Source organism: Rosa rugosa, chromosome 7 (genome assembly GCF_958449725.1).
Source record: "Rosa rugosa chromosome 7, drRosRugo1.1, whole genome shotgun sequence".
Lineage (NCBI taxonomy): Eukaryota > Viridiplantae > Streptophyta > Magnoliopsida > Rosales > Rosaceae > Rosa > Rosa rugosa.
The window spans coordinates 5833538-5860661 of NC_084826.1; the positions used below are offsets into that span (position 1 = coordinate 5833538).

The 27124-nt window shown below is 37.2% G+C and overlaps 5 protein-coding genes, 1 non-coding gene and 1 pseudogene across 6 annotated transcripts; 3 read left to right on the plus strand and 4 right to left on the minus strand.

Moving 5' to 3' along the window:
- Positions 1 to 416: 416 nt before the first annotated feature.
- TRNAV-UAC (transfer RNA valine (anticodon UAC)) lies at positions 417 to 489 on the minus strand. Its single transcript has one exon. It is a non-coding gene; the product is annotated as a tRNA-Val (tRNA).
- Positions 490 to 3251: 2762 nt separating this feature from the next.
- LOC133722719 (probable pectinesterase 66) lies at positions 3252 to 3733 on the minus strand. Its single transcript, XM_062149592.1, has 2 exons — positions 3540 to 3733; positions 3252 to 3417 (listed from the first exon to the last, which is right to left on the minus strand). Exons 1-2 carry the CDS (start codon positions 3731 to 3733, stop codon positions 3252 to 3254), a joined length of 360 nt encoding a protein of 119 aa, XP_062005576.1.
- Positions 3734 to 4240: 507 nt separating this feature from the next.
- Positions 4241 to 5109, minus strand: LOC133722720 (probable pectinesterase 29; annotated as a pseudogene).
- A 1031-nt stretch (positions 5110 to 6140) lies between these two features.
- LOC133722722 (probable pectinesterase 29) lies at positions 6141 to 7666 on the minus strand. Its single transcript, XM_062149593.1, has 5 exons — positions 7452 to 7666; positions 7208 to 7361; positions 6789 to 7010; positions 6453 to 6682; positions 6141 to 6300 (listed from the first exon to the last, which is right to left on the minus strand). The coding sequence occupies exons 1-5, from the start codon at positions 7664 to 7666 to the stop codon at positions 6141 to 6143; spliced, it is 981 nt and encodes a 326-aa protein (XP_062005577.1).
- A 1167-nt stretch (positions 7667 to 8833) lies between these two features.
- LOC133722653 (high mobility group B protein 10-like) lies at positions 8834 to 12206 on the plus strand. Its single transcript, XM_062149524.1, has 6 exons — positions 8834 to 9236; positions 9741 to 9816; positions 9982 to 10144; positions 10340 to 10480; positions 10695 to 11092; positions 11507 to 12206. Exons 1-6 carry the CDS (start codon positions 9028 to 9030, stop codon positions 11684 to 11686), a joined length of 1167 nt encoding a protein of 388 aa, XP_062005508.1. The 5' UTR covers positions 8834 to 9027; the 3' UTR covers positions 11687 to 12206.
- A 1184-nt stretch (positions 12207 to 13390) lies between these two features.
- LOC133720689 (pentatricopeptide repeat-containing protein At5g66520-like) lies at positions 13391 to 15590 on the plus strand. The gene has a single exon (XM_062147113.1). The coding sequence runs from the start codon at positions 13442 to 13444 to the stop codon at positions 15467 to 15469; it is 2028 nt and encodes a 675-aa protein (XP_062003097.1). The 5' UTR covers positions 13391 to 13441; the 3' UTR covers positions 15470 to 15590.
- Positions 15591 to 16131: 541 nt separating this feature from the next.
- On the plus strand, positions 16132 to 26194 carry LOC133720688 (protein SUPPRESSOR OF QUENCHING 1, chloroplastic). Its single transcript, XM_062147112.1, has 28 exons — positions 16132 to 16708; positions 17003 to 17103; positions 17222 to 17278; positions 17372 to 17466; positions 17582 to 17681; positions 18018 to 18076; positions 18256 to 18380; positions 18695 to 18815; positions 19353 to 19434; positions 19611 to 19689; positions 19904 to 19964; positions 20083 to 20158; positions 20241 to 20351; positions 20881 to 20976; positions 21431 to 21553; positions 21674 to 21871; positions 22630 to 22734; positions 22899 to 22963; positions 23273 to 23366; positions 23518 to 23675; positions 23776 to 23825; positions 23929 to 24050; positions 24169 to 24276; positions 24431 to 24523; positions 24804 to 24840; positions 25039 to 25286; positions 25442 to 25591; positions 25843 to 26194. Exons 1-28 carry the CDS (start codon positions 16348 to 16350, stop codon positions 26005 to 26007), a joined length of 3240 nt encoding a protein of 1079 aa, XP_062003096.1. The 5' UTR covers positions 16132 to 16347; the 3' UTR covers positions 26008 to 26194.
- Positions 26195 to 27124: the final 930 nt, after the last annotated feature.

A 27124-nucleotide genomic window follows, 5' to 3' on the forward strand; every position in this document is an offset into this window, starting at 1 on the left:
GTATGTGTGAGAAGATGATGGAGTTCTTCATTTATATAGAAGAAAAGGGTTCGAGAAAATCTGATATTATGAGAAAATAATTTTCTACTACAATATCAATTGTTTATGCATGAAATCATCAACAGTCAATTTGAACATTTTAATCATCATCATGTGAGAGTATGTGTGTGTGTATCAATTGATCTCGGTATTCCAAAAACTTCCTCAATCATCATGTATATATAGTGACTGCTTAGTCATGCCTTTGTGTGGAACATTTTACCAGGAAGGCCATGTTTATTACCACAGTGAAATTAATTGCTTACATTACTAGTCCTTACTCTGGATAAATGAATTAATCAAGAAATTAATTTACTATGCAAGTTACCGTTCAAAAAAGAGTCATTCATTGAGGAAGACCAAAAAATAAAAACGAATGTTCCTGCCCGGGATCGAACCGGAGACCTTTTGCGTGTAAAGCAAACGTGATAACCACTACACCACAGAAACTTAGTTGAAATGTTAGTCATAGCTAAAAGTATTAACTATTGATAATCAATGTCAAGTTCTGAATACACAAAAGACTCCATTTAATTAAGGGTTTTTATCTATTTACCCTATTTTTAGGGATTTTTTTCTCACTTACCCCATTAAGTTTTTTTAATTCTCTCTTACCCAAAACACTCTAAGGAGGGTCTTCCCTAATACCCCATTCAGATTTTTTTTTAATACCATTTTACCCTTATCCTTTATTACTTAGAGAGAAAGAGAGAGAAACCATAGGAGACTTCGCCGGAGCCGGTCACCGGCCGCCGGAATCCGGTCACCGGCCGTCACCCACCAGATTTTTCTGAAAATCTCTATTGCCCCCAATAGGCGTCTATTGACCCCAATAGAGGGGCAACAGGGGTCTATTGCCCTCCAATTGGCGTCTATTGCCTCTCAATACAATAGGGGTCTATTGCCCCCCAATAGACGTTTCGATTATCGAAATGGGAACTAATCTTTCTATAATTAGACAAATAAAACTTTGATTGAAGAAAAAAGAGAGGAGATCACATCAATTTAAATCGTGTATTGACCCCCAATAGACATTTAACAGCCGTCTATTGCCTCCAATAGTCTTTTTCTTTTTCATTTTTCTTTCCTTCTATTCTTCTGCCCTCATTTTATCCAAAAAAAAAAGAGAAGCCAGGTCAGCTGGTTCAAAGTTCTACCATCTGTTTGCTTTGCATCACTAAAAAGCTCAGATTAGCTACGAGGGAGCTTCGGAGGTGTGATTTACGGACACTAATAACATTCAATTTCGCAAGCAACTCCAAAATTCAAGTTTCTAGTCACAATCGATTCACAAACACACACATCTAAACAACAATTCGAATCAGGTTCAGGAAGGTATGGTGCACCAAGTAAAAGACTGAGCCACCAATAGCTCCAACTACATACAACTACAGCAAAAATTCAGGCCCAAAAACTCCTCCAATCTGATCAATGCACCAAAACAAGAAACATGAAAATGATTGAATGTAACACTCCATAAAGACTCTGCAAGAATCAACTTAATACGTCAAGCTCCCTTAACTCTATTACTCTTCGTCTCGAATTTGGTCAACATCTTCACCACCACGATCACTGTAATCCAATCCAATCAAATCAAAATTCAACCACCGCAAGAACAAAATTCACAAATGAAATTGCATCCACTGTCTTCCTCTAGCCAACGAATTTCATATCACAAATCAATCGTAATGCGAAAAGATAAGAAGCGAAACAGATTTGAATCAGAAGCCAAGCGGTGAAGAAAATCGTACCTTTGATCCGATCAGTGGGTGAGAGGATCCAAAGGAGTGGCTAGGGCGCCGACAAACTCACTGAGTTCCGCTTCACCTCCGACGTCCGATTCTCCATTGCCGCTGCCGGATTCTGCTGCAGATATAGTCAAGTTGATCGGACTCGGAGCTTCTGTAATCACAGAGGGATGAGTGCATGGGAGAAGGCTGGAATCGGACTCGGAGTGATCGTCGGGGTTGGGTTGGTTGGACTCGGAGCTTTTGTAATCAACGTTCTCGTTGTTGTCATTGACGGAATCCAGCAGGGGGGAGGGAGAGAGAGAGAGAGCTGTGAATCGTGACCGTAGAGAGAGGGGAGAGAGAATCGCATGGTTGTAGTTTATTAATTAAGTCGAGGGCATATTTGTCATTTCCTTTTAAATTGTGTTAATGGGAATAAAAATATCTTGCTGGGGTAAGTGGGATAATTTTCCCTCATTTTGATGCTTTGGGTCAATAACCCTTTAATTAATCAACAGAACTTGACATTGTTAGTTATCAGAATTACGATCATCAAGAGACACAGTATATATGTATGGTAGACTGACTATCATTATAGAGTAATGGTAATAACTCTTTATCACATTGCTTCTAAAAATAAAAATGAGAAATTACAAAGACATTATTATAATCTACTGAACAAAATATAAAATAAGACATATATATATAAAACATCCGAAAGTTGAGATTTTTCTGTTATTTTCTCCTCATTGATTCTAACACAATAGAGTCGCTTTGACTTTCAATGCATTGAGTGTTAATTTGATTTCTAGACAAATGCACTTGATCGACAAAGCAAATTACGATACTAACTTCATAACATTGATTATATGATTGGACATTTAGGTACGAGAAAGACTTTCTTTATCTCCATATTTTTATTATTTATTTACCCAACTTAAAGAAATACGAGTAGTAGAAGCAAAACTTGTTGATTAGGTTCAATAGGAAAATGGGTAAAAAAAAAAAAAAAATTCTAATCAATCTTTATAGCCAGAAATTGAGAACATGATTTACCGTCGTAATAGGTAACAACTCAACGTATATAAATTAGGGTGATTTTACTTGATACAAAACAAAACACCAAATTATCTATATTATCAATAGTATTATCGTATCTAACAAAAAGCACATCCTTTCCAAAAGAAATCCTAGTAGTATCAAGATGCCATAAGTCGATAAATTAAGCACAGTGTGCAGGTACATGTTCTTCATTGATGAACCGAAAACACACTAAATACGTACACAATGCAATAGAAGACTTGCTAGATAAGACCTCATGTCTTCAATTAATTTTGCTTAGGCTTATTTGGGTTGTTTTTCCAACCATCCATCTTGGTTTATGAAAGAAGCTGTATTACTGAAATAAGACAGTTCCTCAGCTGATAGCTGTATTACTGAAATAAGACAGTTCCTCATGTCTTCAATTAATTTTGCTTAGGCTTATTTGGGTTGTTTTTCCAACCATCCATCTTGGTTTATGAAAGAAGCTGTATTACTGAAATAAGACAGTTCCTCAGCTGATAGCTGCTTCTTCTCCCATGGTACACGATCGGACAAGTCTGCCCCAGGCCCTTTACAATCCTCCTCCGAGAACGCAGTCAATTCACTGTTCAATAATGCCCAAAAGGAATCAGAAAAATTGAAGTGTGTATAGTTTTGTATAATATTATAACCACTCTTTGTCACCACTCACCAAAAACAACCAGAAAAAAAAAAAATTAGACTTACTATCGACCATTGTTCCATGGTGCGTCCCAACCCTCTGGCTTAATGATATCTTTCATATATGTTCCAACAAACAACACTCTAGCGTATGGCCTGTATGCTCTTCCCAGCAGTACTGTAGGACCTGATCCGGATACATGACAATCTTTGAATACGAAACCAGTTGTAGGGTTGTTGAGAATATATACATCACACATGGGAAAAATGGGACATTGCCTATGAGTTTATGTAAGGGTTTGGGCCACTCGCCAATTGGTTTTGGATGCGAACCCCATATTACTTTATCATGGTATCAGAACGGGTTATCCCATGTGTGCATGCCTCGTGGCCACACGAGCTCCACGTCACCCAAAGTTGTTCACGTGTATGGCTTGAAAATTCGCCACACGTGCGGGGGCGTGTTGAGAATATATACATCCCACATGGGAAAAATTGGACTTTGCGGTCTTTGCCTATGAGTTTATATAAGGGTTTGGGCCAATCCATCCATTGCAAATTGGTTTTGGATGCGAACCCCAGATTACTTTATCAGTTTGCGCCATCACGACCCTACGCTGTGATATAGCCGGAACCAAGTGAATTAATTGACATTTCTGCAAAGAGTTTGATTGAATGTATGTGAATATATGTAACCAAGTGTCAAAATAATTATGCTAATTTTTGAATAGCAAAAAACAAAATAAGAATGAAAGAGGAGAGGGATTTTAAACCTCATAAATGGACTGGTCGAAACCCCAAATAAAATCTACACAACCTTCAATTTAGCAATTATAAAAATAGTGACGACCTAGAATATCGGCCGGTGTATCTTGCACGCTATGGAAACTACACTGATAAAAACTTGCTTTATCTCCATATATTGCAGCTGCGGGTGCTAGGGCTACTTTCCTTCCATTGCCGCCGTACTTTGGTGGAGGAAGACGATTATATGTGTTCTATTACCAGACCAAAGAAAGAAAAAAATTATTAATGTACGTATTGTACTGTAGTAATTACCGAACTTTATGTGAATTTAAGGTTTGAATATGTTTCTAACCTTGAATACTATATTTCGTGGCACAAAATTATATGCATGCATGTAACTTAAATGTAGGACTCTTAACAACATCTCCAGCATCTGATCCATATTCAATCACAGGGAAGTGGTTAGGGTCTCCTTCAAGAATTATATATGGTTTGTCTTGAGGGATCTCAACTTGTTACTTTGTGCAAGTACGTATAATAAGGAGGGTGAATTTAAAAGTACCCTAAAAGTAAAGCTTAGAAATACAAACTTGAAAATAATGTTTACTTACACATAGACGCCGAAGTTGATGTGGATACAAGTCCACACATAATTGTTTGATGGTATAGAATCAATGGCTTGTTGCACCGAGGCAAAATCACCTCGGCCATGCTTATCAACTATAATGGTTCTTGAAACAACTTGTGGAAGATCATATATATTTAAGTGGATAAGGGCGAGCATCCAATGCACCAAAGAAAAAGAAGAGGGCCGGGCCAACGTTATTGATATAAACGACTGCATAATATTGCTGCAAAACTTCAAGACAGGCTTATCCCTTGTGCTCATTATGTCACTTCGGTCTATTTTGGCAAGACAGGCTAATTCAATTAGTAGATGCGCAACAGCTATTCAGCTAGCGATAGGAAGTTTCGAATGTTGTTAATGGTAGAATCTGCTATATATATGTTGACTTGATTTCCTCTTTGTAGTAGGCTTCACATTAGCTTTGCGAGCTGCGTACCACCTTGTTATATTTTATGCCCGATTTACCTTATTATTCCCTTACATCCTTGATGTTCTTCAGCAGAAACTCAATATGACGAGCACGTACACTTTCCTTATTATTCCCTTATATCCTTAATGTTCTCCTCCGCTAACTCAAGATGACGAGGAGAGACTTATGCCCGATTCTCCTTAATTTGGTTACTCCTTGATTCTATGTTCTCTGTTCCGTTGATGTGTATTTCCAAATAGATCTAGTAACTAATTAAGCTGAAGATTACGTTGATACACAAACGAGAGCCAATATAAGACTTGGTAGACGGTCAATTTCAGAGAATAATTATGAGAAAGATATAAATAAAAAAAATAAAACCTGTGGCGTGTTGACGGTCAATCTATTCATTTTCTATGTTTGGTGTGCACAAGGGAAAGTGAAACCTCTTCTCTCATCCTCCAAATGATTCATTTTTCCTCCCACTTTCTCAACATTAATTGTGTATTAATTACATGATAAAAATACATTTATATCCTTGTTGAAAATTGTTATTGAAAATTTTATTTGGAAAGTTTATGATTTGTGTTTTAATAAATGAGGATATTGGAATATTAGTATAATTTAGTTTCATTTCCATACACAAACCAAATACTAAAATGGAAACCAACATATCTTTTCCCGTTGCTTTCCCAATGTTTCCAAACAGCAGAAATGAAAGTTAGTGGGAAATTTGTTTTCCTTTCCCATGGGAAAAAAAGCCTTAATACATCATGCATTCATTTTTTTTTTTTGTCAGACAAACAACTCAAATAATTAAAGTGACAACTTAGTTTGCCTTCAACCTCATACTACTTTATTTTGCTCCTGAAATTATAAGGGCTTATCTAGGTTGCTTCTCTATCCATCCATCTTGATTTATGTAAGATAAACTAGTCAAATCATTTACTTCTTGATCTGATAGTTTCTTCTCCCAGTTTACACGTTTCGACATGTTTGCTCCAGGTCCCCTGCAATTGGCCTCCGAGAAGGAGATTAAATTCCTGTGAAATAAGAGCAAAGAAAAATAACAAAGCAAATAATTAGAAGAGCATCAAACAAGTATAGTCCAACTCTGGAAAATTCTACAGTACTGTCACTACTGTGATTAGACAAAAGAAATAACGAAACCAATACTCACTCGGAGCCCTTAAACCGTGCCCCGTCCCAACCTTCTGGCGTAATAACATTGTCCATTGTTGTCCCAGCAAACAATACTCTTGCGTAGTTTGTATGAGCTCTTCCTAGATGTATAGGGCCAGATCCAGTCACATGACAATTTTTGAATACAAAACCAGTACTTTCCTCTGGACTTTCACGAGCCTGTGCTGTGATAAAACCTACCCGTGGAGCTATTTTTGATGCCAATGAATTGATCTTGCAATTCTGCATGCAAACAATTTGATCGAGTGTAAATACATGTGATTGTGTGAATATATCTAAGTATTGATCGCAATGATGGTTTTTTTTTTGTTTTTTTTTGTTTTTCAACCTCGTAAATTGATTGTCCATTTCCCCAAATGAAGTCTATGGCGCCGGAAATTTGGCAGTCATAGAAGTAATGACGACCTTTGGCATCAGTCAATGTGTCCTGCAAGCTAATGAAGCTGCAATGGTAAAAACTTGCTCTGTCTCCGGCAATTGCAGCTGCAGGTGCCCAAGTAGTGTTCACCCCGTTGGCGGCTAATTTAGAAGGAAGACGATCATAGGTATTCTGTTACGAAACAATTTTATTAATTAGTTATTTCTAATTCTAAGAGACGAAATATAAATTTACACCCATGTATAAGTAAAAAAGAAGTGCAATTGTACACGAAATATAATGACAAGTGGAATGTCAAAATCACTTCTCATTTTTCATTTCATTAGTTTGTGTGCTTAAAATAATAAAACTTGAGTTTGTCGCTTAACCTTGAATAGAATATATCGTGCCACAAAATTATCTGCATTCAACTTAAATGTAGGACTGGTAACAACACTTCCGCCATCTCCAAATTGAATCACAGTTTGCTGATCGCGGTCTCCTTCAAGGATAATATATGGTGTCTTGATCTCAACTTTTTCACTGAACATGGTTATATTAGCACATAGGGTTCCAATTGACAGTATACAGCTCACAAAGAAAAACAACGAAACACAAATATATGTTACTTACTTGTAGACACCGGAGTTGAGGTGAATTAGAGTCCACGCGGGGTTATTTGGTGGTATAGAGTCGACGGCTTGTTGAACAGTGGTAAATTGTCCTTTACCATTCTGATCAACTACGATGGTAGTTGAAACTTGGTCTAGTGGACGGATTGCATCCAATCCATTCAGAAAAGAGAAAAGAGCCAATATCACTGAAATAATAAGAATAAGAGACTTCATTTTGCAAGATCTGAAGAATAACTTAGCAGTATACTGAGAACCTTGTTGAATATGATTTTCATTGATGAATGATTTACAAGTGTACACATATATAGCAGAGTATTACATGCCTAACAATAACTGCATATTATAGCAAGAACCATAAGATTAGCCTAATATCAATGCTAATAAGTAACTGACATTTCCAGAAGATATTAGTGTTAATGAGCTTGATTTGAGGAAGAGATCAGGCTTGATTGAGGCAAGTTAAGGAATTAATGTCGCTAACACCCCCCTCAAACTGGGCGACTCGGGACGCACAAGTTTGGTACACAGGAGATTATGGCTAACAGACCCTTACTATTTATAAGAAGACGGATGATGAATTGATATCAGTGCTCTGTAATTAAGATGATGAAATGCATTTAGTTTTGTCTGATTTGGAAATAAATCTTCAATGATAATTAATAGGGTTTGAAATTTTTAAAGAGGCACAAGGTAAATACAAAATCTATCCAAAAGGGAGGAATCTATATACCTACAAAAATCAATCATTTGAGGAAATAAATTTGTACACAATCAATCAACACTGATGCTATTATTCCTTTATGAATGACGTTAAATTTTCTCGCCTAATAATGGTGCTGCATTGGTGCAATGATTGTGCTATTCATACACAATACTGCTAATGTCTTTTAGTAAACCTCCACATATGGGTGGTTAACGTAACCAGAGTATAGGCATTGTGAACGCGTATATGTGCGTCAGGGGAGCAGTTTGGCTTCACTAATTACAGAGTTCGAATTTGAATGGTTTATTTGCCGATTGATCAAAAAATCATACAATAGAAGAGTTGGACATCATATGTGCATTAATATACCGTAATTTAGTTTTGTATATTTTAGTCTCTTAATCAATGAACAAAATATCGAGTGTCGAATATTTAAAAAAAAAAAAAAAAAATTTGGTCAAAAATATGGGATATCGTTGATAAGTATATTATTATAAAATTTAGATGCATGTAGTTGTACAAAATAAAATTCTGAGAAATATTAATACTTGTAGACCTTGATCTCAACGTAACATAGGTGGATTTATTATGCTTCTCTGTTTCTTTGCAATTAATAATGACTCAGTGGACTAACCAGGTCACCACAATTTAGTCTTTTACCAAATGAGCTCCAAGATGCCAAGAACTCCATGGCTAAGAGCTAGAAAACAGCTGTCCACAGTAAACCTAAGTTCATCTACCCCAATGCGGACACGTGTAAGGCTGCAGAGTACATTGCAGTTTCCCATATAGAGTTTGGCCTTCAGATCAAGCCAGTGGAATCATTTGGAGTGAGCAGCACAGCCATATCCAATTAAGCATTTTCTTCAGTATGCCAAAGAAGAATGTGAGAGAGGACACCAGAGATAGCCAGATCAGCGGCTTCTCTGAGTTCTCTAAACCACAATGCTCTGGTAAACTGATCAATCCCAATGTGCCCAATTCTGGGTTTCAGGGGAAAAGCATGTTTGACAGCTCTGATAGTGAGAGTTTCTATGAAAGGCTAAGCAAGTTGAATGAGTCACTTGGGTACAATCTTGTGTAAGTTCCCTAATTCACTCTTAAAGTCTTAATCTTTTGGGCTTCATTTTCTACCTTCCTTTTATGCATTCTGTTTTCCATTTTTGTAATGTGTTCAAAGTAGGGATTTTTAATGATAGGTTCTGTACTGTGTTCAGAGTACAGGACTATTATGTGGGTTTTTGCTGCTGTGTTTGGTTCTGTGAGAAACTTTTGGGAAAGAGAGAGAGAGAGAGAGAAAAAGTTGGAAACTTTTATCACATGCAAATCAAAATTAAGTTTTATTCGAATGCATGATGAGTGATGTTGATGTGTTTTGACCTTTTAGTTTTCATAAAGCTTTGGATAATTCCTGTCATATTAATATTTTGGCTTTATTAGACTGGTTTTTACTCTTCCATGTGGAAGATATACATATAGGCAGCTAATAGGAATGGAATGGTGGTTAAATATTTAGAAATGTATCTTTGATTTGGGTTATTTCTGAGTGAAAATTATTCAAAATATCTTCCTTTTGTTGGGCAGCTTTGATGTCAGACAAACCAAACTGAATTTGCATCTGTTTTACAAGGAAGTAACTCTCAGGGGAGGCTTTAATCAGGTTTTCTATCATTGACTTGCTAATGTTTACGTATTTATTTAGTGAAAAAGGAAATAGACTTCGTGACCATGCCATTTTAGTATCTTATATCCTGAAAAGTTTGCTACTGGATTGTGTTGTTCTTGGCCTCGTGGAATTTGATTGATATCTTGTTGCCATTTCCAGGTGAACAAAGATAGGAGATGGGAGGAGATTGCATCCTCTTTGAAATTGGATGGGAGGAATCTCAATTATCCAGATATTCTTCTAAAGCTTTATGCACTCTTTCTGTTTCATTATGAACAGATTTACTTTTATAGGGGACCTGAGAAAGTGGCTTCAACGCCAGGTATAGGAGCTAATCCGATACCTTAGCCAAGCCTTCTGGATACTACCATTTATATATATGTTTGGCAAAATCTACGCAAAGTGTGTGGTGTTAACTGCTTAGAAGTTTTTGGTTTCAATTAGATTTGCATCTACTTTCTTGTACATAAGAAATAAGTTGAGTGCATTTTAGAGCTTATGAGGTTGAAATTTGCAGATCTCACTATTGATATTGAGGATAGCCCCCGAATGGAAATGAAGTGCACCAATCATTCATCTCAAATGGTAACAAATGTTGAAGATGGGCCTGGAGAGAAGAAGATTCTCAAGGAGAGCTGTTCTCAATCAATGTCGACAGGTATATACGGTATTGTCACCGTTTCTTTTACTTTGTAGATTAGTCATCATGTTGCAATTGCACACTGAGCTGTTATAATTTAACCTGATATTGCATATAGGCTAACGGTGCTGATTGTTTCTCTTTATAATGAACAAAGACCGAAGTGTGATGTTAGGTGATTTCATAGCTTATTGAACTTATTGTTAACCCCTTGTATTTCAAATATGAGTAGGTTCGGCGTCTGCAGAAAAACAATCAGCACCAGAAGCAGAACAGAAGCATATCCCCCAGCTGCACTCAGAGAAAGAAGAGATATGGACAAAAGATATGCACTCATCGGCAGAAAACCAACTAGCAGTACCCGAAGCAGCACAGGAGCAGACCCCCCAGCTGCACTCGAAGAAAAAAGAGATGAGGAAAAGAGGTTCAGCATCAGCTGAAAAACAGTTGGCTGTACCCAGGAAAAAAGGGATGAAGAAGCCAGGTGCTCGACAAGGGATACGCAGTGGTTACCACATCTTTATCAAGACAGAATGTGGGAGATTAAAAAAAATTCAATCTAATAAAGGCCAGAATCTCCGACAAATGGCCAATGATGCATGGAATCAGCTATCTGAGGCTGAGAAACAGGTACAATTCCCTCTACATTAATTTCTTTCCCTGTTGTTACAGCAGTCCCTAATCAATTTGTGTATTTAGTCACTTAAGTTGTACCCCATTTACATGCATGATGACATGCTACCTATTCGAAGCAAAACCTAGGGGGCAGGAATACAACCTGATCCAAGTGTGATGACCTTATAGTGACTTAATCTAGAGGTGTGTTGGGTTTGAAACCAAACTTGTAGCACACATAGTGGGAGTGTTGAGTACTAGTATTCATGATCTCCATGCTTTGAGGACAATCAGTAATTTATCATCAAGGAGCGGACTATGTTAAGTAGCAAGAGTAACAGAAAAAGGTTGATTGCTGCTAATTTTTCAACTGATGTTCACTCTCGGAGTGCTCATATGTCTATAAAAGTTGCTCCCTTTTCCTTGCAGCCCTTCCTTGAGCAAAGTATCAAGGAAAAGGAAAGCTTTGCTAACAAAGTGGCTGTTGATGATGAACAAAACCATGTCATGGAAAGTGCTGATTTGGAGAACAAGCAGGCTTCGCCGGATGGTGACTACCATGTGATTTTGGATCCAAGTGATGCAGAAAAATCTATTGAGGTAAATTAATCATCAGTCGACCCAATAGTAAAATCAGAGTACTGGGATAACTGATGGAGATAACTTGGGAGCGACTAATTTTCAGAAATACGGAAGGTGCTTTTATATCCATGGGAAGATGGATTCTTGTACATATCCTATGGGCCTATGGAAATTTTATTGCATATGGATGTTGTAGGAGTTTCTGTATAGTTTGTTAACGTGTTCCCCTCTTAACTAATGACTGTGCTAGCCTCTAGGCTAATATTTTTGCTGGGAAGGCATCTGCAATAGCATTTGAATCTGTCCTCGGAGGTTTAATCCATTCAAGCACATCTTTTGCAGTATAATCTGCCTTCTTTCAGTTGCAATTTTTCTTGTAGTACAGAAGAATATAGGGCTTAATTCGGTTGCTCATCGATCCATCCCTCTTGGTTTATGAAATTAGTTGTGTTTGTTAAATTCATCAGTTCCTGATCAGAAAACTGCTTCTCCCACTTAACACGGTGATACATCTTTGCTCCAGGTCCACTGCAGTTTTGCTTCTGAATATGTGATTAAATCCCTATTCGGAAAAACAGAAAACAAGGAAGGATTAGACAGCAGAATTGAACTGCTTGAACAAAAATTCAAACATCAAAGGAGAAACTTACTCACAACCAACACTCCACGAGGGTAATTCCTTCTCGGGTATAATATATATCTTTCATATATGTCCCGGCAAACAAAATAAAACACATATGCAGCTGAATGTATCCTTGTTTCAGGTAATGTTAGTAAATGAATAGGACAAAAAGCTACAAGGATTTTTACCTCGTTCATTGACTGGCCATTGCCCCAAATGAAGTCTATAGCACCTGCAACATAGGAATTATAAATATAGTGACAACCTTTGGCATCACTTAACGTGTCTTGCAAGCTAATGAAACTAGGCACTGGCACACTGATAGAAACTTGCTTTGTCCCCGGCAATGGCAGCCCCGGTGCGCATGTAACTTTCCTCGCTTCGATATCCATTTCCAGAAGAAGTATTGTATGTATTTCTATCAGGATCAAAGTAATAATTATTAGCAAAATGTAAAATTTACCTACTTAAGGCTAAAGAAGGTGACAGTAACTCAAAGCATCGTACTTAACCTTGAATGTTACATAACGTGCAATGAAATTATCTGCCTGCAACTAAAACGTAGGGCTTGAAAAAAAAAAAAAAAAAAAAAACACTGCCAGCATCTCCATATTCGATCGGGGTTATTTAGACCATTCGGGTCTTCTTATAATGTATGGTTTGTCTCGAGGGATTACAACTTTCTCGCTAAAACACATTAGTATTTAAGTAATTAGAGTTCGAAATCTATCACGCAGCTCAGAAATGAAATCTTTTTATAACTTGCATGCTGGTACCGGAGTTAATGAGGATATGAGTCAGAAGTCAGAACTACGATGATCTTTTGTCTTTCCTATTAGATTACTTGCCTGATAGAGCTTATCAAATTTAATTATCCATTCAAAGTGTGACCAAAAGAAGAGAATCATTCACCCCTAATTGTATGATTTCTGTTTCTGTGGTTTTGACCACATTTTCCATCTTTTCAGAGAACCAAACACTTTGGTCAATTAAAAACAAAAACAAATAAAAAGAATTAGCTAAAGAACAAATTGAGGATAAGCATGTCGTGCAGTTCAAAACCTACAAACGACATGTCATATCAATGACATTATCGCTTTATCTTCAGTGATACGTAATCTGCACCTTAGCCTAGACCGGATAGATCGAGCACAGCAAACATGAACACAACCACCACCACCACCACCACCACCACAAACCTTCCTCATCACATCAAACCAAAGGAAGCCTCACCAGAAACCAAACCTACCTTCAAGCTCTCCCAGAAAACAATCCTAGACATCTTGAACACAAAATGCACCACATCTCTACAAAACCTCAAGCAAGCCCATGGTGTTGTCCTGAGGTCAGGCCACTTTCAAGACCATTATGTAGCAGGCACCATACTAAAATGCTATGCAAGTCCTCACTTCAACAACTTTGGGTTTGCTTTGAAGGTGTTTGATAATGTGTGGAGGCCAAATGTGTTTGTATGGAACATTATGATCAAAGGGTGTGTGGAGAACTATGAGGCACTGGAAGCTATTTCATTTTATTCTAAGATGGTGGATATGAATTCCAGGCCTAATAAGTTCACCTATCCTATGTTGTTCAAGGCCTGCAGATTAGTTCAAGCAGTGGAGGAAGGTCTGCAAATTCATGCACATGTGGTGAAGCAACAGCTTAGTGAAGATGGGCACATAAGAAGTGCTGGGATTCAAATGTATGCGTCTTTCGGGCTTGTGGAGGAGGCAAGGAGGATATTGCTAGATGACGCGGCGTCGTCTGATGTTGTTTGTTGGAATGCAATGATTGATGGGTACATGAAATGTGGGGATGTAGAAGCAGCTAAGGAGTTGTTTGATAAGCACATGCCAATTAAGAATGTTGGGTCTTGGAATGCAATGGTGAGTGGTTTTGCTAGGTGTGGGAGGTTGAAAGATGCAAGGGCGGTATTTGATGAAATGACTGAGAGAGATGAGATTTCTTGGAGTGCTATGATTGATGGTTATGTGCAAGGAGGGTATCACAAGGAGGCATTGGAAGTTTTCAATGAGATGCAAAAGGAGAAGATTGTTAGTCCAAGGAAATTCGTATTGTCGAGTGTGTTAGCTGCTTGTGCCAATGTGGGAGCACTTGATCAAGGAAAGTGGATTCATGGTTATATTAAGAAGAACTCAATTCAGGTGGATGCAGTACTGGGGACCGCTTTGGTTGATATGTATGCCAAATGTGGGAGGCTTGACATGGCATGGGAAGTGTTTGAAAATGTGAAACGGAAAGAGGTTTCGACATGGAATGCCATGATTGGTGGGCTTGCTATGCATGGCCGAGCAGATGATGCATTGGATGTGTTCTTCAAGATGCAAGGGAATAATTTGGAACCAAATGGGATTACTTTTCTGAATGCTCTAAGTGCTTGTGCTCATGGGGGTTTTGTTGATGAAGGTCTTACAATTTTTAGTTCTATGAAGGAAATGTATGGAATGGAGGCTGAGGTAGAGCACTATGGGTGTGTGGTTGATATGTTTGGAAGGGCAGGGCTATTGGAAGAGGCAGAGCAGGTACTAAATTCAATGCCAATTGAACCTAGTGCAGCTGTTTATGGTGCCCTGTTGGGCGCTTGCAGGATACATGGAAATGTTGAAATGGGTGAGAGAGTGGGGAGGATTTTGCTTGAATTGGAACCGCAAAATAGTGGACGTTACGCGTTGTTATCTAACATCTATGCAGAGGCAGGTATGTGGGATGATGTTGCAGAGGTAAGAAAATTGATGAAGGAAAGGGGAGTGAAGACTATTCCTGGAATCAGCATGGTTGATATTGGTGGCAAAGTGCATGAATTCAAAATGGGAGATGGGTCACACCCACAAATGAAGGAGGTCTACTTGATGCTTGAAAAGATTATAGAAAAGCTGGAGACGGAGGGTTATTCACCGAATACATCTCAAGTTTTGTTTGACATTGCAGAGGAGGAGAAGGAAACAGCACTGCGGTACCACAGTGAGAAGCTTGCAATTGCTTTCGGAGTACTTAACACAAAACCTGGAACAACCATCCGTGTTGTGAAGAACTTGAGGATTTGTGAGGACTGTCATTCTGCCATAAAGCTCTTTTCACAATTATACAACCGGGATATAATTGTGAGGGACCGTATGCGCTATCATCATTTTAGAAATGGAAAGTGTTCGTGCAAGGATTTTTGGTAAGGTCTTAAATTGGATACACCATTTGGATGTTCATGCAGTATCCAAATTACACATGTATGTATGTAGCTTAAAATACCCTTGCATACATTGTTAGATTGTTAGTTTACACTTCACATATGAACTGATCCATGTAAACATCATCAAAACTCACGGAGACATTAGAAACGGTTGTCCATATATATTACAAATGCAGCTGAGACACCAGGTATAGGCGCCGGACAAGCATTAATTGGTTGTTATCGAGGAGCTGGTGTCGGCCACCCTGGAAGCACAAATGGGTAGATATGTTGCCCATATGGAAAATCAAAAGCTGAAGCGTCTGGGATCTTTAGTACAATATCTAAGGTTCCACCACAAAGCGTCAACTGCAAACATATGATATTCTCATTTATTTGGGTTTCTTAGCATCCTCCACCATATATATTCAGTGAGAAGAAAGGAATATCTTGGCAAGGCAAAGAAATTCTCTCAAGCTATATATTGTTGGTCTACGTACAACTGCATAGAGTTGATGTATCTGTGTGTTAATACACTATATAACATTTCTTGAAAAATACTAAAAATTGAAAAGTGGATAATAAATTCAACGTCAGCCCCATTTCTCCAATCTCCACCACTGAAAAAAAAGTAAACAACAAACAATAGAGACTGAACTTATATTTTATTTTTCAAAAAAAAAAGAACACACTCGATTTGGCTTGAATTGCCCCTAAAACCACAAACGAATCTCGAAATTACCAGAACCCATTCTCACTTGCACAGCACACAGAAGGACAATTTCGTCCACAGAAACACAAAAATATAACAGAGTCCTCTCCCCGCCACTCACTAACAGAATAATCAGTTGGTGTTCTCTACGACTACCCAACCAACCTCCCATGGCCATGAGGCTACTCTCACCACCCTCCTCTTCTCTCTCACAACCCACCAGGCTCTTCTGCTTACATTCCGCCTCAACCAGACCAAAACCCATTTCAGTCCCAACCCTTCTCTTCCAAAGGACCCCAAAACGGTTCGTTTTCTCCAAGAGAATGGTGGTCAAAGCTTGTGTGAAAGTGGAGGAGAAGAACGTTCAAGAATCTTCTGGAAGTGAGTGGGGGAAGGTCTCTGCTGTGCTGTTTGACATGGATGGAGTTCTCTGCAATAGCGAAGAGCCTTCTAGAAGGGCCGCAGTCCAAGTTTTCGCCGAAATGGGGGTTGAGACCACGGTGGAGGACTTTGTTCCTTTCGGAGGAACTGGTAAAATTTCTCTGATATTCAATGGATTTGATCAATTTTGTTACTTCACCTCTCTTTACATATGTAAAGTAAATAACTTTTCTGGTAAAAAGATTTTAACTTTGGTTGAACCATTTGTACAATAAGTTAACATGAAACAAAATAAAGATTGAATTTTTACTTATTTATCTTATTGTTTAGTTCTCCCATTGTCCTTGTCTGTATTTACATTGTGATAGAGAGTCAGTAAACTATAATGTGATGGACCAATGTTGTGGAATTTTTTTTTTTCATAGTGTTGCATTGATGTTGTAGGTGAAGCGAATTTTTTAGGAGGTGTTGCTGCTGTTAAGGGGGTAAAGGGATTCGATACCGAGGCAGCAAAGAAGAGATTCTTTGAGATATATTTGGATAAGGTTATTGTCTTATCCCAGTATTCATTGTTTATAAGTTATCAATGTAATGAATTGAGACTAGACCTTGATTATAAGTATATAACACTAATTCTCTGGTTTTTGAATGTCTTGCTTGCAGTATGCAAAACCAGATTCTGGAATAGGATACCCCGGTGCCCTTGAACTTGTTACTCAGGTGTCAAGGAGATTACTTATATTTACCTAATGTTGCTAGGCTGCTAATTGAGTTAGTTATTCTTTAATGTATGCAAGCTCTGATGTGAAACAGTGTAAAAGCAAAGGCCTTAAGGTTGCTGTTGCATCCAGTGCTGATCTAATCAAGGTTAAGGCAAATCTAGCTGCTGCCAATTTACCACTTTCATTGTAAGCCATTATGGTGATTGGCTGTGCTTCTCAAGTTGTGCAATAGTTTTATAATATTATTTTTTGTAGGGTCATTATTTTCAACTCTAGCTATCTTTTTATCCTCTTTTGTCAGGTTTGATGCTATTGTGTCAGCAGATGCTTTTGAGAATCTGAAACCTTCTCCTGATATATTCTTGGCTGCATCAAAGATCTTGGATGTAATCCCTAGTGAGGTATACAAGAAGAATTTTATATTTTACCTGAAGAGAAGATTTTTGAATAATCAAGTAGAAGGAATTGGTAAATGTCACTGGTCAGTACAGTTGCACATTCACAGCAGAAATAGAAGATGACAAAATAGATATAAATACTACATAATTGTGACCATAATTTTCTTAAATGTCTCGCAAAAGTTTCCCCAAGATATTGATTATATTAGCTTTCACCATAGACTATATAATGAAGTTGTTCTGTTTTTCTTATTCTGTTGTACACGTATCTAAGGAAGATGTCAGGAGTTAACTCTTTCCATTTTAATGCTCATTTGGGATTTGCATATGTTTTGGCAGTGTATTGTAATTGAGGATGCACTAGCTGGAGTGCAGGCTGCCAACGCTGCAAAAATGAGGTAAATTTGCAAAAAAGTCTTTTATCTGTAAATTGGCAGTGTTTTGTCTCATTTTTCCTTTGTATCACCAATTGCATTATTTTTTTATGTTCCACTCACAGGTTTTTTTTTTTCTTTTTGATGTAGAATTACGAATTATGTTTATGTGGTAACTGCTAATGTTCTTCTGCAACTTGCAGATGTATAGCTGTGAAAACTACTCTATCAGAAGAGGCTCTAATGAGTGCTGGTCCATCCATTATTCGAAATCAAATAGGAAATATTTCACTCGATGATATTCTCAGTGGTGGCTCTGATGGCTATAGTATGTAGTCCTGAGAATATGTGCAAAGTCATTTGTATCTTCAAATAATGTAGAATGGTGAAGCTACACTACTGCCATTGTTTTATGAGTTATAAGAAAAGACCTCTTTTAGGGGTCCTCTTTGTTGAAACTCTTCCTCGATATTGCTATATGCACACTTCTGATCTTACTGATCTGTAGTTTGAGTGATAGTTCCATTAAGATGATGTCTCAAAAGCTTTTAATGTCATTAGTCCGATACCAACTTATTACAGGCTAATCTTTTCTCCTATATGTTCTGGAAAATGAGGTCTTATGTTGATATGCCACTGCAGATGGGAAGATGCAGGGACTTCAATTTCTTAATTCTTCATCTCAAACCACATCAGAAAAGCTCACGGAAAGAGATACTGATTCTTCTGGTGCTGCCAATGACGGCATTTTCTCGTTTGGAGGGTAAGAAGAGTTCTAGTTGCAAAATATCAGTCATATAATTTGATTAAATTTTTTATTAACTTCATTCTGTATAAGTTCAAGACACATAAGGGCTTTAACCATATTTCAGACAGCACATATTAATCAACTATTCTGCTTTCTCTCCAACAAAATCATGCTTGCAATACAAAGCTTATCCAATTTGCTTTGACACACACATATGTACTATGTTGTGTGCATCTAGTGTGTTGGTCACATGGATCTGAGAGGTATTAGTAAATGCTCCAAGAGTATTATTTTGCATTGTGTGAGGGTGTAATATCCTCTAATATGTGGCTCTCTTTGTTTTGATGTCTAACTTAATTGCTAGAACAGGTTCCAAAGAAAATAATTGCTTATAAAGAAATTGAAAATTTATACATAAATTACTTTAATATTGAGCAGTGCAATCTATTAGCATGAGAATAATTATCACATAGTTGCATTTTCGAATGGAAGAAATACCATATTAAACCACCTTAGCTTGCGGCTGGAGAATAATTGATGGACAGGTTTCAGGGTTGTTCGGCGAGATATAGTGAAATATGGAAGCTTGGGGATTGCTTTGTCTTGTCTTGCCTTCACCATATCAAACTGGAAGGTACAACTAAATAGAGTAGAATGCTCAGATAGAGAGAGTGTGTGTGTGTTTTGAATTTATGCATTGTAATTTACAAGTGATCATAAGCATGGAAACAATGATGTAGTAATCTCTTTTCTTTTTCCTCAAGTTATTCTAGTTTCTATATATGATGTATATATTCTACTCATGGACAGGCAATGCAATATGCATCACCTAACGCTATTTGGAATGTGATATTTGGGGTCAACCAGCCATCTATTGCACAGAAAGAAGGTACTAATGTCACAAACCTCTGGGTGGCATATTCTTTTCAGTTTATTATCTGCCTAATCCTTCATTATCTTATGTAATATGTGCATATATTGTTCATTTAATTCTTACGAAGTTGGCATTACAACGTATTCTTATTATCTGACTAAAGTGTCTCTATTGGTTCATAGTTCGAGACTGAAAACCACTTGTTTTTTTTTTCTTCATTCGATTATAGGTGAATCAAAGTTGGAAAGAATCCAACAATTTGTGAACTATATATCTGACCTGGAAACCAGGTAAATTGCTGACATACTATGTGTTGTATCTGTCCTCATAGTTCCTCCATATCTCGTTCTTACTGTATAAGAAATGTATGTCTAATCTGCTTCAACGATCAACCTTGTACTATGCAAGAGGAACTGCTCCAATTGTGCCAGAATTTCCACCAAAACTTGATTGGTTGAATACAGCTCCCATCAAGTTAAGCAAGGTGATTTGTTTTGAATCTGAACTTCTATTTAGTGTAACCAAGGTTTATCTTATAGCTTTAATTTTGATAAAGTTTTTGGCAGGATCTCAAAGGAAAAGTGGTTGTGCTGGACTTTTGGACCTATTGCTGTATAAATTGTATGCATGTACTGCCAGACCTGGAGTTTTTGGAGAAAAAATACAAAGATATGCCGGTAATCCTTTTTTGTGTTTCTCTTCATTTGAAGTCTCAGCTTGTCTGCCATCTCAGTTTATTATGTTCCAGGCTTCTGCTTTATCAGATTGCTGATCGTAAAATTTAACAAAGTTGTATAAGGTTAACTTGATTTTTTTCCTTATAGATTGAATGTTTTTCCTCCCATCTTTTGAGACAGCTATTACTTTATCATTTAGATCTAAAACACAGTATATCCAATCTAGATTTTCATCATCCTAGAGTAATACTCTCTATGTGGAACAAAGAACCAAGTAACAAGTTAATAGCGAATTCAGGAGACTTACAAAAGAACAAATAATGTGTAATAGGTGGAGCTTTTCATAATGATATCCTTATAAACATATATATAGATATATGAATAGCATATGTACTTTTACCATGTTGTTCTGAAAATTTGCCCGTTTCAATAATGTTTATATGGCTGATCCATGTGCCAGTTGGCAAAATTTAAAACTTTAAATAGCCACATTAGTGGATGCTATATTTGTTAATTTATTCTTATGTAGTTCACTGTGGTGGGAGTTCATTCGGCAAAGTTTGATAATGAGAAGGATTTAGAGGCCATTCGGAATGCAGTGTTACGCTATGACATCACTCACCCAGTAAGCCTTATGCTTTGTACTTTGTATAAGCTGATCTCTCGTTCTATTCTGGGTGTTCTAGTACTCTGGAGTAGTTTGTTTCTTTGGTAATGTTTGACCATCTGTCACTGATTGTTCTATTAAAGTATCAGAACTACTTGCCTGGAAACTGCTGTATGAAAAGTATGATAAATATGTAATTGTTGATCTTTTTGATGATTATACTTGGTTTATGAGCTTAATATTGCAGAACTTGAGTAACATGTTCCCAAGCATATAAATGTGTTTCCTAAAAGATACCTGCATCATTGGACAGAGTTATCTTTGTATGTTAAGATTCTTGTGTTCTATAAAGTCTCTTGCATTTAACCATAAATCAAGTAACATTTCAGCAAAACGGTCTTGATAAAGTTGAAGTTCATTGCATATTGAAGTTTATCCTACCAATTAAACTTTTATGCCTTTTATTTTTTAGGTAGTCAATGATGGAGATATGTATCTATGGAGAGAGCTAGGTGTGAATTCATGGCCAACATTTGCTGTTGTTGGGCCCAATGGAAGACTTCTTGCTCAACTATCAGGTGAAGGTCGCCGCAAGGTATAATAACCAATTTCAAAATTTTCTCTGTGGTAGACTGTAGTTGTAAGTTACTCAGTTTCATGTATTTCTACGATTCTACTTTGCAATTGGCTAATAAATAACTTTTTATTTTCAAAGGATCTTGATGATTTGGTGGAGGCAGCTCTTTTGTACTATGGCCGAAAGAAAATCTTGGACAATGCACCACTTCCTTTGCGTTTGGAGAAAGATAATGATCCCCGTTTGTTTACGTCTCCATTAAAGTTTCCTGGAAAGCTGGCAGTTGATGTCGAAAACAAGAGGCTCTTCATTTCAGACAGTAATCACAACCGCATAGTAGGCTCTGTCTCCCTCACTCTCACCCACACACCCCCTCTCTCTATTTGGAAACACTCCTGCACTGTGTGTGCGCGCGCGTGCATTTTTTTTTTCTTTTTTTCTTTCCTGTGCCTTAAAATGGTCAACTACTGTATGTCCAATTTGGATTCCTATTCAGCATATCTCACATGTCAGGCCCAGAATGCATGCATGGCATTTGAGTTATATATGCAACTAGTGCTGAAGTATATAAATTGGCTTTTCCAAAAGAAAAATTTATTATAGGGTTTATATAACTGATGAAGTGGTACATCCTGTGCATACATGTTTCTTGTAATAAATGTCATATCATGGCATTTGAGTTATATATGTGAGGTAGTGCTGAAGTTTATAAATTGGCTTTCTCCTAAAGAAAAATGTATTATAGGGTGTATGTAACTGATGAAGCGGTTACATCCTGTGCATGCATGTTTCTTGTAATCAATGTCATATTTCTTGAAAAGTTATAATAGTTTGATACCCAAATTTGTAGATTAAACTGCGATGATATATTGATAAGTGGACATAATATAGCTTTGCAGTTCAACACTAGATTCTCTCCAGTAGAGATCCTAACTTAGAAGATATTTCATGTCAGCTAGTGTATTATGAACATTTCAGTTTCTTATTGTCAATACTTTTAAGTTTTAAGGTATACATTTGTTGCAAATTTGTGATAGCAGAAGTGAATGTGAACTGGATTGTTATCTAACCATGCTGTTGTATGTGGAGCTCAGGTTGTAACCGACCTAGATGGAAATTTTATTGTCCAAATTGGAAGTACAGGAGAGGAAGGTCTACGTGATGGTTCTTTTGATGATGCCACCTTTAATCGGCCTCAGGTAAGAAAAGAGTCGTCTTAAAAGCATGTTATATACACTCTGCTGAGTATGCTGACACAGTCGACACAGATTTATTCTCTGAATCTGCATTCTTTCTGAGGTTTACCATCTCATTTCATGTATTTGATGTATGCATATAACCTTTGGGCATGTACTTATCCTAGGGCCTGGCTTACAATACAAAAAAAAATCTTCTCTACATCGCGGATACTGAAAACCATGCGTTGAGGTACGTGGTGGCTACAGAAATCCCTTTTCATTTGATCGTGTAACTCCCTGTGTTTCCTGCTATTAGAGCATATAAGAAATAAAAAGACGGAATCATCAATAGTTAAATATTTAAATATAAGAACTTTCTGAAGTCTTCACATTTGAAAGAATTCCTGAAACATTAAAAGGATTTATCACTTATATTTCAAGGTTTACTTCCCTTGCTTTTTCATCTTTTACAGAACAATATAATGATTGAAGTGGTATTGACCCATCTGTTGACATTTTATAAATGAGTTCCTGTCATAATATAGCTTTGAAATTGTAGGGAGATTGACTTTGTTAACGAAACAGTGCGTACTCTAGCTGGAAATGGAACCAAAGGCTCTGATTACAGAGGAGGAGGAAAAGGAAGCACTCAGGTAAGATTAGAAATACCTTGAGTTTGAGGATGTAAACCTTTTTTATTAGGACTAATGAACTTCTGGTGATTTATCTAAAATAAAAAACTGAATTACAAAATTCTTGGATAAACATCTCCATTTTATTAAAGAACCTGGTTATATTATTCAGCTACTCAACTCTCCATGGGATGTCTGCTTTCATCCAGTCAATGAGAAAGTTTATATTGCCATGGCTGGCCAACATCAAATTTGGCAACTTGATACAGCTGATGGGATTACTAGAGCATTTAGTGGTGATGGTTATGAAAGAAATCTGAATGGATCAAGGTAATTGATAATTTGAAGATGCTAATGGCAATATCAACATTTTTCTGCTATTATGTACTTCCAGACTTGACTCGGTCCTTTTGATCTTTCATTGGGATAGCTCTTCAAGCACATCATTTGCACAGCCTTCTGGAATTTCATTATCTCCTGGTATTATAACACTTTGACACATTCATGACTTTCAATCATCATTTAAGGCTTTTTTTTCCGTATATGGAGTTTTACAGGTTATAACAATTTTTGGTTATTTTAGATATGACGGAACTGTATATTGCTGATAGTGAGAGTAGCTCCATCAGGGCAGTTGTTTTAAAAACAGGAGGATCAAGATTGCTAGCGGGTGGTGATCCATTTTTCTCAGACAATTTGTTTAAGGTGATCTGAATAACTTGTCTACTATGGACATCATATGCAGAAATCAAAGAAAAAATTAAAAGTTAATGTCCTTCTGTATATGATCCTTTTTTAATAATGATTTTTATCAATTCTTTAGTTTGGGGACCATGATGGAATGGGTTCTGAAGTACTTCTTCAACATCCACTCGGTGTCTTGTGTACAAAGGGCAGTCAAATCTATATAGCAGATAGCTATAATCACAAGGTAGCATGATAATGACCGCCAATAACTATTCTAAGATGTAGCATGTACTTTTGGATGCATCAATTTACCTATTATTTAAGACTGGAAAATATTGTGGTAGTTTTAGAAGTGTCTGGTCAAGTATTAATTTGGTCTTTCTAATTCCAAACTTCAGATAAAGAAGCTAGATCCATCTAGTAAAAGAGTTAGTACCATAGCAGGGACAGGGAAAGCTGGTTTCAAGGACGGAACAGCTCTTGAAGCTCAGGTTGGCTAATCTGTTCGGTTTCCTTATATTTGAGCAATTTAAGATACTAATGATGCAGGAAGTTTAGTCACTCAGATTGCATAGCTTTCTTTCAAGTATTAGGCTGATTAAATATGCTTGTCTAGGAAGTAACAAGATTCAAAACACTCACTATTTTCTTGAATTATTTTACTGCAGAATATTTTTTCATGTTTCTTATATTTGTATCGCACTATCACACTCTAGAAAAGAAATGAACAGGTCAACGTATTGATTCATTCTCCATGTTATCTCTTTGCAGCTTTCAGAGCCATCAGGAATCACTGAAGCGAAAAATGGTGATGATTTTTTATAACATATATATGCCACTTGAAATTCTGCATGGGTCATTTTTGGATTCATTTGTTAAATTACATTCTAATCTTGTAAAGATTCTAGATGTTCTCTTCTCTCTTTTATTCATGGAAAATTATAAAGTGAGATATCAATGTATTTGTTGCAACAAGAATTTTTATTACAATTCTTTTTCTTTGCAGGGAGACTCTTCATAGCCGATACAAACAACAGTCTAATCAGATATATTGACTTAAGCAGCAAAGAACCTGAACTTCTTACTCTGGAGCTAAAAGGGGTTCAGCCTCCCACAGCAAAATCCAAGGCTTTGAAACGCCTCAGAAGGCGCTCATCAGCTGACACACAGACCGTTACAGTTGATGGTGGTTCATCCAATGAGGGGAACCTCTTTATTAAAATATCATTACCTGAAGAGTATCATTTTTCAAAGGTCCCTGTCCCTCTTCTAAATCAAACCACACAATCTTGTTGACTCCAATTTAGTTACTGTTCTCTAATGATTTTTACCATCTTACTTTCAATTTGGCTACTGTACTTTGGCGTTTTCAGTTTTTGTCAGTTGTCATGTATAAATTTTAAATGCAGGAAGCTCGCAGTAAGTTTAGTGTTGAAACTGAGCCTGAAACTGCAGTTCTCGTTGATCCCTCAGATGGATATCTTAGTCCAGAAGGATCAGCAGTACTTCATTTTAAGAGACCCTCTCCCTCAGCTTCTGTGGGGAGAGTTGATTGCAAGGTATTGCTTATTTTTCGCCACAAACTAATCAGCTCTGCCAAAACATAATTGAATTGTGGTGGTCTGCCTTTGTACCAGTACTGTTACACCACATGCTTTTGTTGTACCACTGCTGTTAAACCACATGCTTTTGTGATCAGGCCAGCATTAGTAGCCTGACCCTTAGAAATCTGATAGATTAAAAACGATTAGCACATGAAAAGCTCACCATGTCATATTCTGTTGTTTAATCAAGTTGGCTTGTCTTGCAGGTTTACTATTGCAAAGAAGATGAGGTCTGTTTATACCAATCCTTATTATTTGAGGTACCATTCCATGAGGAAATTCCAGAATCCAACCCAGAAGAAATCACACTTGCCTACCTTGTAAAGCCTAGAACTTCAACAGACAGCTTACAGCTACCAGTTGCACGCTGACACGATTACACAAACATTTTGTATAGATCTTGTACTACTTCACCATGAAAATAGGATACCAAACTACGTATAGCAGTTAGATAGAAAACATTCGAGTTATTTGTGGTCATTTCATGTTACTTTGTTTTTCAGAATTTGTACCAAATTTTATAATGAAAAATCCAGAGGAACTATGCATTGACTTGTATACAGGGGAAAATTGATGAGTTGATCCAGGGAGACAGGACATATTCCACAGTCGGGGCAGGTCCAACAGTACCCTAACATTTGTATCAAAAAAAAAAACAGTACCCTTAACGTGACTGGCATGAGAATCAATGCATCAAACACATGACCACATTAGTAGACATTGAATAGTTTGTGTCATTGTCATATTCATACTTCATTCAGCAAATTAAACTATAATAGTTATCCACTACCAAGTGACTTATTCTCTGGTGTGTACAAGGCCTCCCTTTCCTCGAGTTTTATCCTCGGGATATTTTGTCGTAGTCTTGTAGCAATTGCCACAGTAAGGTTGGGTAATTCTTCCCTATCTCCGGTTATGGATACACTGTATACAGATATTTTTCATCATGGACTAGGGCTCTTGTTAGGGCGCAACAACGGTCCTTCAACAAAACAATTGTATATGCATTGTGGCCTTGTGGGGGGTTGGCAGTTGTTGATTTGTATTAGAGACTCAAGCTCGAACGCATTGTGAGACTATTGAGGAGTCGATTCTCATAAACATTTTCTTTAGTACGTTGTTAATTGTTATTATTAGTTTAAGATAAACACCATCATTATGACTCGTGGCATAATTAAGCTGGGAATTGCTTATCAAGACACGCAATCTTGCACCTGGTTCTCGTTAGGGCATAGGAGTCGTTATTTCGATAAAACAATCGTTCGCACTTTGTGAGCAGCTGACAACCGTTGATGTGTCGAAAATCGGACTAGAATGTATTATGGAACTTAAACAAACGATTTTGGAGCCAATCCTCCTTAGCAGTTTCATTGTTGTTAATTCTCATTAGTAGTTTAAGATCGATTAAACACCATCATTAAGGTTCTTGGCATAAGCAAGGTATGAATTGCTCACCAAGACACGCACTCGTGCGGACCTGTCTCCATT